Raw genomic sequence first — 16,354 nt, 5'->3', positions numbered from 1 at the left:
GGAACTTGTGGTTTAGTTTGTGGGCATTGTTCCTCATCCTGTGGCTGGGCACCACTGAAAAGAGCCCGGCACCAATTTCTTGGCACCCACCTCTGAGATATTTGTTTGCATTAATGAGATCCCTTCTCAGCCTTCTTGAGACTGAACAGTCCCAATTCCCATGTTCTCTCAAAAGAGATGCTCCAGACCCCAAATCATCTTTTTTAGCGTTATTTAATGCTATAGTTAAAGACTGTCTCACAACAAGGCCTTTCAGCAGGAAAAGGTGATGCATGTGTGGTGCAAAAGGCTGTTTTCACATATGTTTTTATACGTGTTTTTATACGTATTTGAGGCCAGCTCAGCACCCAGGATGTGCCTGGTGACTCAGGGGTGGGAGCAGCAGCTGGGTGTGAGGGCATGCAGGAATTATCCAGGTACACATGGAGAGTGAACACTCTGATTTCAGTGGGACAAAGCATGTGATTAAAATGGGAAAACATCAATCAGCAAGATTACAACCCTGAGATGTGCTGCAGTTCCAGCACCACATGTGTTGAGGTACAGGTTGTGAATGCATGAAATTGTCTTCAGCAGCAGATCTAAAAGTCTTATTTTTGGCCAGAACAAAGTGGGTAAGACACTGCCGGTTGTATGTTTTCAGTGGAAAAAGTTAAGTTTATTGGCATCATGTAGTTACATACCAATCATTTAGGCATGACTTACTTTGGAGCAAGTGATGCTTGTAAAAGTAAATACAGTCATTCAATAATGGGCCTCTGTAAATAACATATGCCATAAAAATGACTGATTACATACATTTGCTTTCTTAACTAGTTAAGAAATTTCATGACAAAGGACAATGAGGAAAAAGCAACCAGCTGTACAGGCATTTCTTTGTGAACTACTGTAACATGACTGATTCTGTAACAAAATTACATTTCATCTTTTCCTATCTTAATACAGTACTGTCATTTTAACTGGGATTGCACTTTCTGAGGAGTTTGGTAGTATTTTCTGGAGACTCAAAGTAATAAAGCACACTTTGTATTACTGTGTCTTAATTTCATGTTTTAGACCCTTCATAATTTACCTTGGTGAGTGAGGTGAGATTTCTATAGTGACCTGTCCCACAACTGGTACAAACACCTAACAATGCTGAGCAGCAGTTGCAATGTACCTTAAAATGTTACCTAAGCCTTCAGGAATAGAGATGCAGGTACTCTCACTAAATTCACAAGTTACTGTTCTCTCTGGAAGTACAGCAGGAAGGAGGTTTTAATTTCCCTCCAAACAATACTTAGCTACAGTGTGTTTAAAACTTCCTTCTGATTCATCCACGACTCCTCCTATGCACACAGTGAGTGCAGCTGTGGCTATACAGGAATACATTCATGCATTTCCATGTTTTCAAGATGCAATGCACATTTCCTGATTATTTTTTCAGTCAAAGCCTATATAGCATAAAGCCAGAGTTACCATAAATAGTGATAACATGTTGAGATCTCTTTGAATGTTTCCTTTATTTCCTCTTTATTTCTCAGGTGACTGGTTGAGTTTTCTCATTTCTCACGGAGCAGGCTTTGTCTCACTTTAATGTTTGTGTTTTTTCTTCTTTGTGTTGCACACTAAATGTGTTGGACAGCTTTTGCTAACCCAAAACGTGGCTTTCTGAGCTTTCACAGCCAGATCCAGGGTACAGCTGCAGAATCTCCATTTTTGGGGCACACACTGCCAGAGCTGCCAGGTGTGACACACCTGGAGGGGCTGTGGGGACATCGTGGTACCAGGAGGGGCTGAAAGGCACCTGTGGAGCTTCACTCAGACTGTGGGACACCTGAGAAGCCCAAATGTGCTTCACAGGAGCCACTTCCAGGCTGGAATCCTGGCCCCACTGACAAAAGCCCTCCACATCTCAGCAGGAGTGGGATTTCATGCCAGAAACACTTTCTAGAATGGTGACAAAACCCTTCTAGACCCAATGGTTTGGTTCTGCCTACCCTTAGATTAGCACTTACCCTATTTTTAGCATTTCTGCAGGATTTGTTCCTCTTCTAGGTTGCAGCCAAAATTTTTAGTTCCAGTGGAGTTTGAAGTGGTCTAAAGAATGTTGTGCTGAATCTAAGGGATAACTCAGTGAGATGCAGTTAACACAGCTCTGCAGCATTAAGTTTCGTTAGCAAAACATGAGTCTGTCTACCAAAATGTTTACAGTTTTCCAGAACCCACTCCATTGTGTGTTTTTATGACGTTTAAATCCTCAATTTCAGAACACCTGTTAGCCTCAGAAATCCACACAAATTATTGGAAGAAGTACTATTTCAAAAATTATTAATTCAATATTTCTCTGCATGTGGCCTGTTTTTTCTCTGTCTCCCTGACAGTGAAATATGAATAACAAGGCAGTACAGGTTTTTGAAGACCACTTTTCCCTGTCTTCTCCAGCTTTGGGGAAGCTGGCATCTGTGTGACCCTGTTGTGAATTACATCAGGCAACCTGACCAGGTTATAAGCAAAGAAGTGACTTTTCTGTCCAATCAGCCCCTTTCTCATCACCACCAATGTCCTGCACCTGGTCTCAATATTGTTACAAGATGTTGGAACACGTTCAGGGGGGTATCTACAATCAGCCACCTGTTTCCTATTAATCTCCCAACAGACTCCCTGAGCTGGCCTCTCACCTTCCTGCCTGCTGCCCCGCTCAGCCCTTCTGTGTTCCTGGCTGTAATTGGGGTGGACACTTTTATCCTGAAGACTGGCTGGCTGCTTTGGGATATTGTTTTCTTCATCTGGAGTTCAGGTTTGTTCTCTTTTCTTCCCTGTTTGTTGTATCTTTGGGTTCTGCCTGTTGCTGTGGTTTCTTGCCTTTTCCCTGGTCTCACACACCTTTGGTTCTGCTGCATTTTGTGGCCTTCCTGATGCCGGGAGTGGTCTTTGAGCATCCCATTCCTTACTCTTCGGACTGGCACATTCCTCTGGCTGTTCTGGCGCTTGGCATCTTACCCTCCTTTCGGTTTTTTCCCAACGCTGTCCCTGCCCCGAGCATGAGGCACCTCCTGGGTGGCAGCAGGAGGCAGAGGCAGAGATGCTGTCCTCAGGAGGGTTTGAATTGCCGTTCCCCGGCCACGGTCCGAGCGTGTCATCTCTGTGCCGGACTAACGAGGGCACGCGGCGCTGTCTAGAGGCGTGGGCAGGCACCCAGACCTCTGCCAGGTATGCAGGTGCCCTCTGCCCGGGAGCACCTGCCAAGGCCGGCCCATCCCCGCACGGGTTGGTCGCGCAGGGCTCGGGGCCGCGGCCGCTCCGGCCCCGCTCCGCAGCGCCGTTTCCGGGGCCGCGGGCAGGTGAGGCGGCGGCGGGCGGAGCGGATCGGAGCGGAGCGGCCGCGATGAGGCTGCTGCTGCTGGCGTGCCTGCGGGCACAGACCGGCAACGCCACCACGGCCGCCAGGATCCGGTGAGTGAGTGAATGAGTGAGCGAGCGAGTGCCGCGATGGGGAGGATGCGCTGCCCTCCGAGCCCGCCATGCGCGGCCCGCGCCGGCGCACGGTGGCGGCTCCGCCGGCCCGGGTGTGCGGCGGCTCCAGCGGCCCGGGCTGTGCGGGGGCTCTGCCGGCCGGGGTGTGCGGGGGGCGGCGGCTCCGGGGGTGTGCGGGGGCTCCAGCGGCCCGGGCTGTGCGGGGGCTCTGCCGGCCGGGGTGTGCGGGGGGCGGCGGCTCCGGCGGCCCTGGCAGCGTGCGGGGAGCGGCGGCAGAGCGTAGCGGGATTGGGGTGTGCGGGGGGCGGCGGCTCCGGGGGTGTGCGGGGGCTCTGCCGGCCGGGGTGTGCGGGGGGCGGCGGCTCCGGCGGCCCTGGCAGCGTGCGGGGAGCGGCGGCAGAGCGTAGCGGGATTGGGGTGTGCGGGGTGTGCGGGGGCTCTGCCGGCCGGGGTGTGCGGGAGGCGGCGGCTCCGGCGGCCCATGGTGTACGGGGGGCGGCGGCAGAGCGTAGCGGGATTGGGGTGTGCGGGGGGCGGTGGCTCCGCCGGCCCTGGCAGCGTGCGGGGGGCGGTGGCCGGGGCCGAGGACACCGCGGGGCCGCCCCCGCTGCGGCGCTGCCCGCTCCGTGCGTGCCCAGAGCGGGCACGGCCGGCGGAGCCCGGGCCGCTCTCGCCCCGCAGCGTGGCCGGGTCCCGCACAGCCCCGGCTGCGGGGGTGGCACAGACGGGCGGCAGGGCAGTGCCGGAGCCAGCCCCGGCTGGCACAGTCAGTGTGACGGACACCGGGGCAGTGCCGGAGCCGGCCCCGGCTGCAGCCGTGCGGGGATGGCACAGACGGACAGGCCGGCAGTGCCGCACAGCCCCGGCTGCAGCCGTGCGGGGATGGCACAGACGGACAGGCCGGCAGTGCCGCACAGCCCCGGCTGCAGCCGTGCGGGGATGGCACAGACGGACAGGCCGGCAGTGCCGCACAGCCCCGGCTGCAGCCGTGCGGGGATGGCACAGACGGACAGGCCGGCAGTGCCGCACAGCCCCGGCTGCAGCCGTGCGGGGATGGCACAGACGGACAGGCCGGCAGTGCCGCACAGCCCCGGCTGCAGCCGTGCGGGGATGGCACAGACGGACAGGCCGGCAGTGCCGGAGCCAGCCCCGGCTGCAGCCGTGCGGGGATGGCACAGACGGACAGGCCGGCAGTGCCGCACAGCCCCGGCTGCAGCCGTGCGGGAGCCGCTCCGGTGCTGCCCTCGCTGCGGGCTGCGGCTCTCGGGATGGATGGCTGGATGGATGGATGGCTGGATGGATGGATGGATGGATGGATGACGGACACGGCGCTGCAGTGCTGGGAAATGGCACGAGCAAACAGAAGCGCAGAAATATCCCACATGTCCCCGTTTGGCTTCTTCTGTGACGTGGAAACGGGATGTGGCTGAGAGCGTTGCTGCTGGGGCTTCACTGTGCATGTCAGCTATAAAAAAAATAAGTCTCTATAAAAAATAAACAATTTCCCAATGGTTTTGTCCTCTTGAGGCTCACATTAACGATTTGAGTTAATCTTAACTGAGTTGTTCATTGTTTAGTTGTTTCTCTTCGGATGAATCTCTTGGGATATTCTGCTATTACAAGTTTTCCCTGACCTTGATCTGTGCATTGTCTCACATGTGAGGTTATGCATAGCAGCATCCTCAGACATTAGGTTTTCATGCTGCTTGTGCCATACCAAGTGCAGCCTGAGCCTTCTGCAGGGCTGCTCTGTTGTATGAGGTGCTGGTAGGACATATCTGCTGGTCCTGTCACCCAGGCACTGAGGATAGAAACTCTAGAGAAAGCTGAAGGGTTGCTATTTTAAAACAATACTTGTTACTAAAATTTTGAGACAAGTAAATTCTTTATGTGTATATATATATATACACTTCTTTTTATGCCTGTGCTTTCCAGCAGAGTTCCTGTGGCATTCTGCATTGCCTTTCATATCTTACCCTTTGCTCTCACTGGATAGTACAAGACTAGTTATCGTTGGGCACATCACTGCTCAATTTTCCTCTAGGAGGTTATTTACCTTTACAAATCAAATATTTACTTACCGTCTTCTTCAATTCCACTTTGAGGGAAGTCAGACATATGTTTAGGCTGGAGCTGTTCAGAGCTAATAGAGTAGAAAGCAGGTTCTGCATTGTTTCTAGTTAAAATAAGTCTGAATAAGCCAGAAAAGCAAGGGTTCACATATTATATCAAAGTCTTTTAATTACAGATATTGATAGTGAATATGTGGGCACACTGTCCTGAGGTACAGTGGCTTAGCAAGGTGCCTTTACCTGAATTTTTTTTAAATTTTGAACTTTTGGTTAAATATAAATGAAACAATGACGTTGTCTCTGGGTTGAACGCTTGCCAGCATAGATTAATTTTATGGCTTAATATCACAATGTATACTCTGTTTAAGGTGTTACAGCTCTTCCAATAACTGCTTCATCTTTTCATAAATAAGATATTCATTTCCTGAGTTTAAAGTAAGTGGTGACAAAGGTACCAGAATTTAATTTGGCTAAAAATCAACTTGCTAAAACAAGTGGTATAATGAATGTGCTGTGGGCTTTCTTCCTATTGGTGTGCATAATCTTTAATCACCTTAAAAAATATGAGCAATGAATAAATACAGCACTAAGCAAAAGTCTTTGCTTAGGCTGCCATTGTTCAGCCTTAGAAATGAGATCAAAGAGGGTGTCAAGGAAGAAAAGAAATTATTCTTCCCTGCCCCTTGAAATGTCTTGTTCATCTTTTATTACTTAGTAGTAAGGAGGAATAGAAATCTGGAATTAATAGGTTAATTAGAAAGATTTAGATTAACTGTTTTGCCAATATGTAAATGTTTTCTGGAGAGGGAGAAATTGTTTTGGCTCTCATTAACTGGCCATTTAAGAGAGCCATTCTGTAAATCCCCAGGTAATCAGCTGCAAGAGAATTAAAACCACAAATCCAACGGTGCTTATCATTCCTCTGGACAATTGGTTTTGAGCTTAGACATTTATTGGAGTAATTCAATAATCCAAACATTTCTACTATTTCATTTTACCCTGTGTGCCAGGGTTGGAATCCCACAGGGGAACACTCCCAGGGCAGGAGATCCTCCTGTCCTCAGGGCAGCTCTGGGAGCTCCTGCACCTCCCTGCTGGAACTGCCCAGGGGCTGGGACATCCCTGCCCAGGGGCTGGGACATCCCTGCTGGCCCTGCTCAGGGGCTGGGACATCCCTGCTGGGACATCCCTGCTGGCCCTGCGTGGCCATTCCCAGAGCAGGAACCTTCAGGACAGGTGTTCATCTTTCAGGACAGGTGTTCATCTTTCAGGACAGGTGTTCATCTTTCAGGACAGGTGCTCATCTTTAGGACAGGTGCTCATCTTTAGGACAGGTGCTCATCTTTAGGACAGGTGTTCATCTGCACCCTGGCATGAGTTCCACCATTTTCAGGGGCTGCCCTCAGTGCTGCTGCTCCCCACCATGGTTTGCACTGCAGGAGCTGTTTGTAACACGGGTTCAAGCTTTGCAGAGTTCTTTGGTCCTTGCAAAGCTCAGTTACTGAGTTCAGAGCACAGAGACAGGAGGAGCTGGTCCCCATCCTCACTCGCATTTTTAATTTCTGTGATTCACAGTGAACTTTATTCATAGTTCACTCATGCCAGTGCAATTTGTCTATGTTGCTTCAAGGAGAAGTTTGAGAGGGAAATGGAGTGAAGGACATGCTGTTTTAACAACTCTGAAAAATAAGATCATTTACAAAGAAAACAGGAGATCAGGCAGGGTTTCAGCTCGTGTAATTTGATGAGCTTCAGTGGGAATTGTGAGTGTTCAGGTCTGGCCAAGTTTCTGAGAGGCAGTGAAATGACTCTGCTCCCTTAACAAGCTCTGAATTGTGCCATATACATTTAACAGTAGTTGGTGCACAGCTGCTGTGCAGAGCAGGCAGCTGAGGGAAAGAGATAATTAATATTTTTGGATGAAGCCTATTTTGTGCCATTCAAAAAGTGTCAGTGTATCCACCTACCAGGAACTTTTTGGAAATCAAACATTCTTTGTCTGTAAGTAATGCCATTAAATCAGTATCAGTTGAAATTTAGAAGTTGAAAGGAAGGCATCACAGAAAACAGAGCAAGTTTCACAACCATAATACCTTAGAAATAAGCACACTTTTAACTCCTGTGCCTTCTCATCAGCCAGGCTGTGTTTGGAACTCTGAAACTGTTTTTTTAAATGCAAACCTGTGAACTGCAGATTCATGCTGGAGGAGGGGAAACTGCTAGCCAGGAGAAGATCAATTATGTAGGGAATAAAAAATTAAACATTGTAAAATATCGCTTGGTATTTCACAGATGCGTTAGAGAAAAATGTTTTTTGTATAGAAATCTCAAAGTGCAAATGTGTCAGAAAAAGCTTGTAGCTTTTAGCAGGATCTCTGCATTCAGTGTAGATGCAGAGAACACATTGAAAGTTGCACTTACAAGCTTTGTAATTTCCAAAGACTGTTAAAAATGCACCAAACAAAGAGAAATTAATTTTCTGAATGCTAAAATGAGGGACAAATGCTTTGTCCACTACTCAGGTGTGTATAAATAGTGCAGAGTAAGCAGTGGCCAGGGTAACGTACTCCTAAAACTGCTCTGTCACATTTACTGAATGGCTGGAGCCCTCCCTGATGCATTCTTCTTAGAAAAACACCCAAAATCTGGGATCTGCCAGCTCAACTCCATTTTGGAAATAGTATTTCTCCAAGTCATGGCATTGGCTTCCATGAGAGTGTCAGTAGAAGGGGAGAAGGTGGCAGGGCAATTTCTAGCTCCAAGCAACATTCGGGGTTTTTAAAAACACTTGGGAATTTATCTCCTGTGTTAAGAACTATGATAGAGAGAAAATGTAGCCTTGAGAGTTGGCATTTCCAGTGTTGTCTTTGATCCCCAGACAGCAGGAGCTGGGTTAATTTTTGTTTCTCATTCACAGAGTATTTGTTTATGAAATGGCAAAATAATGTGAATAGACATTTGCCAGGGGGAGAAGAGATATGGATGATGTGTCTCCTGTGCCTGGGCTTCATTCAGGGACATCTGGGACTTCACACACAGATCAGGCTTCCAAAAAAATCCCTGCGATAACTGCAGCACTCCCTAATCGTGTTCCTTGGTAACAGCATATGTGTGAAAATCACTCTGCTTTTTTTGGTTATGAAGATGAAAAGCCATTTAGAAAATATGAAAATAACGCTGTAAATTCCAGCACTTATATACTACCCAATAACTCAGCTTCCACACACAGGTATTTCCAGAGATGCATCGTTTGAAGCTTGTGATTAATGAGATCAAGCTCGATGGAATGTTCAGGGGATCAAGGCCTGTTTAAATCTGGGAATTTCAATTATTCTGGGAATATTTGCTTATTTTTCCTTCTAAAGATGTATGCAAATTTTTTACGTGCTCCTGAGTAGAATAAAAGTGTGTAAAAAAAAAAATTGGATTTGTAGAGATAACGCACAATCTCTGAGGCTTGGAACACTTGAGGGAGTCCCTCTGTATTTACTGCAGAAGCAGCTGCCATTCCCCAGGGAGATGTGGAGCTGTGCAATGTGTGGAGAAGTAATCATCCCTAGTATGTTTAAAAAAAAACCACTTTTGATTGGAATTCCTGGCTGAGTTTCTTGATTCCTGATGTCCTGAGAGAGTTATTTTCAAATTAATTGTAATATGCAAACATATTGCTTGTACAGGATAGTGATTTATGGTAATTGGAATGCTGATGGGAAAAAACCCTTTTGGACCATTTAATGAGCACCTGTGAAATTATGGAATGCATGCAGCAGCATCCCAAGGAATGCCTGGGAGATTTTCCCTCCCCAGCTGGGAGATTTGGGCATCATTATTGGGATAGAAATGGAGAGCCTCTTGCAAGGGCAGGGCAGGCACTTGGAACCAGCTCATGGAGCAACTGGCCTCAAGAATTGCTCAGCAGTGTAAATAAGGAGCTTAAAATGTGGCCGTGTTTCATTATTTATTAGCAGTTATCATCATTTATTGGTCTGGTTTGGAACAGTGGAGTTAAAAGGAGTTTCCCTGGGGGCTGAGGAAGCAATGCAGCCCCTGTGCTGTGCCAGTGGAGCTGGCCCATTCCTTCCAGTGCCATTCTGTCTGGCACTCCTGCCATTCCATTCTGTCTGGCACTGCTGGCACATTCCTTCCAGACATTTACAGCACTCTTAGCACCAGTTTCTGCAGGAATGAGTAACTTCTGCAGGACAGAAATCCCATTTCTTGGGAGGCTGTGCAATGATCAGGAGATGGAAGCTGCCACGGTCCAGGCAGTCAATGAGCCAGCAGGGTTGTAATGCCAGAACCATTAATACCTGACGAGAAATCAATCAATCAATCAATCAATCAATCAAGTGCCATGAGATGGGACAAGCACAGAACGTTCTTGTGGTGTTTGTGTGATCCTGACAGTGCAAACAGCCGTGTCAGGTGAGCCTTGCTGCTCTGTGTGTTTGCTGATGTTCTGGCAGCATCGATACCTGCCTGGTTTGGGGCAGGACTGGGGCTGTCTGCAATCAGTCAGTCCTGCTCTGGCAGCCCCTGCAGCAATGCTTCCATCTGAGAACCACTGCATGGAAAGGGGCATGCCTAAGCTCACTGCCAGCGGCTTGCTGGTTGGTTTTTCTTTTTGGAACTGAGATTTTTTAAGCAGGTTGTGAAAGTATTTGTGTCATTACTTTTGTGTAGTTTTTTTGCTTCTATTTCAATAATTCTTTGCCTGGTTTGTAAATGGTTGAGCTGAGACAAGGAGCAATTAAACCCACCCTCAAACAGAAGGGGAACACAATTCAGCTCTCTGGCTTTCTTGATGCATTCATTTTGGATGTTCTGTAGTTTTAGTAGCATTGAATGGCTGGACATGTTGTGCTTTCTTCACTTGGTGTCCCTTCTCCAGAACAAGGGGCTGAGAATCTCTGAGAGCAAGGTCTGAACAAAAACTCTGACACAAGAATTCTGACACCTCCCTTCAAAAGGAGGGGTTATTTCAGAATGACAACTTGAGTCAGGAAGGCTCCTGGGCATATTTCACTTTTTCTGATTTTTGTGTGGATCAGGCTTGGCCCATGCAGTGTTACCTTGCTTGGAAGGTGCCTGTGGATCACAGTGGTGAAGATAACAAATATCTTCCAGAAAAAAAACCAGCCTTGTGAACAGCTCTTGGCTGCTTGAACAAAACAGGCATAAAGTTGAAAGAGCAAAGTTTGAGGAAAAACATTTTGATAAAGTTTGCTTCATATGCTGGTGTGCCTGTAACATTAATAGTGACTTCTTTATTCTCTTTCTCTTTGTTCCCATAATGAAGGAATCATCTACATGCTGCAGGTCACATCTGTGTTCTTAAAGATGCTTTCATGTATGAAAGTGCAGCTGAAATAGCAAACCTGACCTCCTCAGACAAGTTTGATGCAGCCCTGGCCATTCACCTCTATAAAGGAGGCAGACTGCTGCAAGGTAATCCCCCTTCTGCTTTGCAATAAAAATACCTCCCAGGAAATCCTGCAAGGGAAGAGAATGAATCCTAACTGCTACAAATGGCCAGAAATGTCTAAACCCACACAGAATACCCTCACTCTGTTTATCCATTTCAGCAAACGTTCAGAAATGCTAAAAATCCCTCTCAGTGGGAGATCTGATCGAGAGAGAGCTAAATAAATGTACTTCTAAACCACATGGTGCTTTTGGTAATTAAGTACTTTAGCTACCCCAGGATGAGAGCATTACATGAACATCAGGATCCTTTCAGGACATGTGTTCTTTCAGAGGACAGTGGCTTGGCCAGGGAGAGCTGGGCTCCAATGCAAGGAAGCAGGGAGGCTAATTTGATTTTTCTGCTCAAAAACGAGTCAGGGTTTTTCAATGGGAAATAACATTCCTGTCAGGCAGACTGCAGGACACAGGATGTTATCAGACAAATAATAAAATTTTCTATTGTCTTTAGCCACAGAGAACAAAATTTTAGCCTGCCACTAATGATACACTAGGAGCACTCTGAGAATTACAGACAGTTATTTCACCTGCTGAAACTGCAGTTTGTGCATCCTCAGCTGAGAGCACCTTACAGAAATCTGTTCAAAGGCACAGAACTGCACCTTCCACTGATCTCAGGGCAGTTCTGGGGTTGGTTTGGACTTCAGCAGTGCCCCCAGTTGGTTCTGGGGCTTTGCAGACAGCCTCAGTTACTGTGTCTGCTGTGCCTGGGCTGCTTCTGCTCCAGAGGGGCTCTGATTTCAGCAGGGACCTGAAATACAAACACAAAAAATACAAATAAAAAAAAAAGTGAAATAATGTAAAATGAGCTGTGCTCACATTTGAATTAAGGCTTGTTGGAACATAGAGATGATTGGTTTTTTGGCAAGACCTTGAATTGTTTTGGAGGAGGCTTAAACCCATCTTTTTTGGGTTTTTTGGGGATGTTTGCTGAAGAACAAAAGATAAAGGTGAATTTTAACTGTTTTTTGGAGTACAATTTTACTGGAGTTTAACTTGCATGGCAATGCCCAAATGCTGCTGCTGTTACCTTTTCAAAGTCCCAAGTGACCTGAAAAGCCTCATACCTTACAAAAGCTCAGGAGTTTCCATAAATCAGTTACACTGTTCTAAAAGGTATCTGCAGTGGCTGAAAGAAAAATACACCAAAAATCTCTGCAAGGCAGGACAGTAACAGCAAGGTTGCTGAGATGATCATAGTCAAAGTGTAAAGGTTATTGCAGATTTCTGGGACAGAAAAGGGATGCAGGGAACGTTCCTGGCTCCTGGAACATTTAGAAATTTAGTGATTGCACTACCATTGCTGCCATACTATTGATCTGCTGGGCCTCATCCTGGAAATTCTGTTTACAGGATCAGCACACCTAATAGATGGCATCATAATTATTCCCTTTTTTCATTCTTTACCGAGGCAGTGCATATTTTATGTGGTATTACAGACAGGCTGTCTCTGGAAGATTAGAGGCAGTGGTGCTTTGATAGTGCACATCAACTCCCTCCTCCTGCAAACATTAGAGTATCATATCAACAAATGCCAAGGAAATTCTCCAAGTAGCCAGAATGGTAATTAGTCTTTCCTTCTTTTTGCTTGCTCTCTCATTTAGTAATGAGGAAATTAGCAATGCTAATAAATCCTGATCTTACAGCTCACTCAACTTTCAAATACAAATGGAAATCTGTGGTACATTTCCTGTCTTTATCAACAAACTTTGTTTCCCATTTGGTTTGATGTCCTGTGAAAGTGCAAAGTTATTGTGTGTGGGGTTACAGTGCTAAAAAAATCAAAATTCAAGTTTCCTTTTCCCAGATTTTTGCTCAGATAGGTGATTCAGAGTTATCAGTGCACTTTTTCACTCCTGGTGATTACATGAACGTATTGGCCAACTTCTCACTGCTTTGCAGGGAGCAGAATTCCCTTTGGAATCATCTTTGGTGGGACAGATGTCAATGAAGACATCAAATGTAAAGAGAAACGCCAGGTGATGGGAGCAGTGCTGGAGAGAGCCAGGTAAGAGCAGGGGTGGAAGATTTCTGACAGGAAATTGCATTTTTGTGTGGCAGATCTTTAGGAAGTTCTCCACACACACTTGGAAGCACAGAAGATGTGGAGGCCAGCAGAAAACACTGGGCTGCTCGAAATCCTGGTGCCCTTTGCCTGTTATTTGTGGTTCAGTGCTGGAGGGGGAACAGTTTGAGCAGAACATGCAGCCTGTGTGCAGCCTGTTTGTTTGGTATTCCCTGCTCCTCACACACAGCTTGTTCACAGCATGCCTGTTGGAAAGTGGATCCCTCTGGTACAAGCAGGGGTTTTTTTGAATTTATTTTTCCTCCTGCTAATGTGATCCTTTCCCTGGGCCCCTGAGCAAAGCAGCAGGGACTGAAAAAGTCTTTAAGCAAATTCCCTCAGTTTTTAGGGGAGATGACAAGGGGGTGTTTTCAGGTGTTTTAAAGTCTGGAAAGCTCTAGTGCCATGCCAGTGTAGTCATCAAATGTAGATCCAGAACTGATCCTAAACCAGAGGAAATTACTAAGAACACTTTTGAGCACGTTTGATAGTTTCAACATCCCCAGGAAAGAAGTTTTCTCCTGGCTGATCCAAAGGTTTGTTGACTTCAGCAGTGTTTGCTCATGGCTCTGGTGGGGGAGGAAACCTTTTTGTGGCTGCAGACCCAGAGCAGGATGGAGTTTGGGTCGGGCAGGATCTGCCCCAGGCTCCTCTCTCCTGCTTCATCCTTGCTGCTGCCTCACTATTCCCAGCTGTTATTGGCTCACTTAGCACTGGCAGAGATGTGCTGCTCTGGCTGTAATCCCCTATAAAATGTGGTAAGTAAACAGATTTTAAAGACGGCGCTTAATCACACTCATTGAAAAATCGTTAGGGCATGTTCCTGTGTCTCAGTGTGGCTTGGAGCTGAGAGCAACTTAAGGTTCCACTCAGGAAAAGATTTATGTACTTGTTTACCTTTGTTATCAAGTAATCAGAAGTTGTTCTTTAAACAGGTCTGAAGGAAAAGAAAAAGATATCTAATGTGTCAGAGGGATTTCAGCACTGTGCAAAATGAGAAATACATAAAAACAATCTCTGAGTGTGTCCATTTGATCCATCTCTGTTTAAAATATCATCTGTCACAAATACAGCTAATACAAAATCTGCTTTACTGAATGTTTTTTAATGGTATTGAGTTGGGAACCTGAAGTATACCTTAATAGTATGAATTATCTATGATCTTTCAAAATGTATTATGACATCCCTGTGTAGTTTACAATATTTTCTGTACTACAGGAAAATCCTCTCAATTTTCTAGAAGTTATTCTGAATGTACCTCTTCTCCAGTGGCATCACTGCTGTTATTCATTGCATAGTTATTAAAAGAAACATTGATTTTTTTTTCTTTATTGATTGCAGGGTTCTAAGCAGAAAGCATCATGAATTGTAGATTACTTGTCCAGTACAATATCCCAGCACATTCCATAAAACAAACTATTGAACACTGTCTGCCATTATGAGTGTTTCATTTTTAATCAAATCCCTCTAAATGGTGCTTGTACCCCTCTGGGGTATTTTTTTTCCTATTGAACAGTATTTTGTAGACTTAGAAGTGACATCTTTTTATGCTTGTTAATGTGATGTATTGAAAGGATAATTGCACAATCTGGGGAGGGAGCGTGTGCCACTTGACAAAGGCAGCGTTTGCAGGGGCTTTAATAACCTCCAAGCTGTCAGGTTGTGGTGGGAAATTCATTGCAGGGCCATAAAGCAGATCCCACAGAGCACATGCAGGGGAATAAGGTTTGTTTCAACAAACAAGCAAAAGTAGGAGTTCTGATCCAGCATTTGTGGGAATCCTGCTGCAGCTCTGTGCGTTAATTTGGGTAAACTGGCAGCTGTCCCCTTGTTTGGGGGTTCCCTTTGAGGAATCCCCACTTTACCTTCCCAGGAGCTCTGGGTGAGAAAGCCTGAGGAGCTGTGGATGGTTTAACCACGGTTTGCTGCTGGTTTAACCATGGTTTGCTGCTGGTTTAACCATGGTTTGCTGCTGGTTTAACCATGGTTTGCTGCTGGTTTAACCATGGTTTGCTGCTGGTTTAACCATGATTTTCTGCTGGTTTAACCATGGTTTGCTGCTGGTTTAACCATGGTTTTCTGCTGGTTTAACCACGGTTTTCTGCTGGTTTAACCACGATTTTCTGCTGGTTTAACCACGGTTTTCTGCTGGTTTAACCATGGTTTGCTGCTGGAACAAGTGCAAAGCCTGAGGAACTGCTGCTGGTTTAACCATGGTTTTCTGCTGGTTTAACCACGGTTTTCTGCTGGTTTAACCACGGTTTTCTGCTGGTTTAACCACGGTTTTCTGCTGGTTTAACCACGATTTTCTGCTGGTTTAACCACGGTTTGCTGCTGGTTTAACCACGATTTTCTGCTGGTTTAACCATGGTTTTCTGCTGGAACAAGTGCAAAGCCTGCTTTTGTCTTTCAGCTGGGATCAGCTTTGTAAGCCTCTGATCTTAGTTCTTACCAAGGTTTTTTTTTGAAGTACTTTTTTTATGTTTAAACACTTTAAGCAGATGATCCCAACTATTTTTGTCCCCTTAACCAGGTTTGCAGTGGCTTTCACCGTGGAAATGAAGGAGCTGGCAGCAGCAGAGTGGGTATGTTTGTGTGATGGCAATGCTTACTGAATTAGCAGATATGCATGCTCCTAAATGTGCCCTAAATAGTGCAGGAATTGCAATGATCTGCATTGTTCCCAGCCCTGCTTGTCCTTTCAGAGAGAGCATTTCATGTTGATGTACAGTCAGGGAGGTCTGGCATTAAAAGCCCTTTAGGATTAGAAGAGAGTGTGGAGCAGTTGAGGAAGGGTTTCTCTGTAACATTTAAAACAAATAATTTGTTGTTACCCAGTCTCTCCTGATGCCAAATTGTTTCTTTTGGCATCATTTACTAAACTTTATGTTGACAAAATTCCTCCAGACAGCATTAGTTACAACAGAGAATTTGGAAATATAATTTGAAAATACTTGTTTGGTCAACTCTGGAAATAGAATGAACTCCTTCAGGTGAGCTGCAGAGGTAAATTAGATTTGATTTTTCTGTGTGCAGATCAGCAGGCCCAGTGAGGGGTGAGGAGGAGCCATTTGGGGTGGAAGCAGCAAGGCAGGAGCTCCCTGCTGCAGGGAGGTGTTGGCTCACTCACCTCACCCTGGGAAACACCAGCTGAAGCTGAACAATTAATGCAAGGAGCTCAAACAAAGTGCTTGGCACCTCTTCAGTTCTAATTTGCATCACAGGATAACCATTAATGCACTCTTGCCTCAAAAATAATCACTGAGAGCAGAGCTTG

General features: G+C 46.1%; 1 protein-coding gene across 1 annotated transcript in view; it reads left to right on the top strand.

Annotated features, from left to right (window-relative positions):
- Window positions 1–2,817: 2,817 nt before the first annotated feature.
- Window positions 2,818–16,354, top strand: part of GLT1D1 (glycosyltransferase 1 domain containing 1) — a 37,589-nt gene continuing 24,052 nt past the window's right edge. The window contains exons 1-4 of the mRNA XM_071444946.1: window positions 2,818–3,435; window positions 10,828–10,976; window positions 12,915–13,020; window positions 15,611–15,662. Of these exons, the coding sequence (XP_071301047.1) occupies window positions 3,065–3,435; window positions 10,828–10,976; window positions 12,915–13,020; window positions 15,611–15,662 (678 nt within the window). The 5' untranslated portion in view covers window positions 2,818–3,064. The remainder of the gene's footprint in view (window positions 3,436–10,827; window positions 10,977–12,914; window positions 13,021–15,610; window positions 15,663–16,354) is intronic.

The sequence above is a fragment of the Agelaius tricolor genome, unplaced genomic scaffold, assembly GCF_023055355.1.
Source record: "Agelaius tricolor isolate 1412-34295 unplaced genomic scaffold, bAgeTri1.0.p SCAF_20, whole genome shotgun sequence".
NCBI lineage: Eukaryota > Metazoa > Chordata > Aves > Passeriformes > Icteridae > Agelaius > Agelaius tricolor.
Note: the sequence above shows the minus strand (reverse complement) of the source record. Positions and strands in the feature narration are given on the sequence as shown.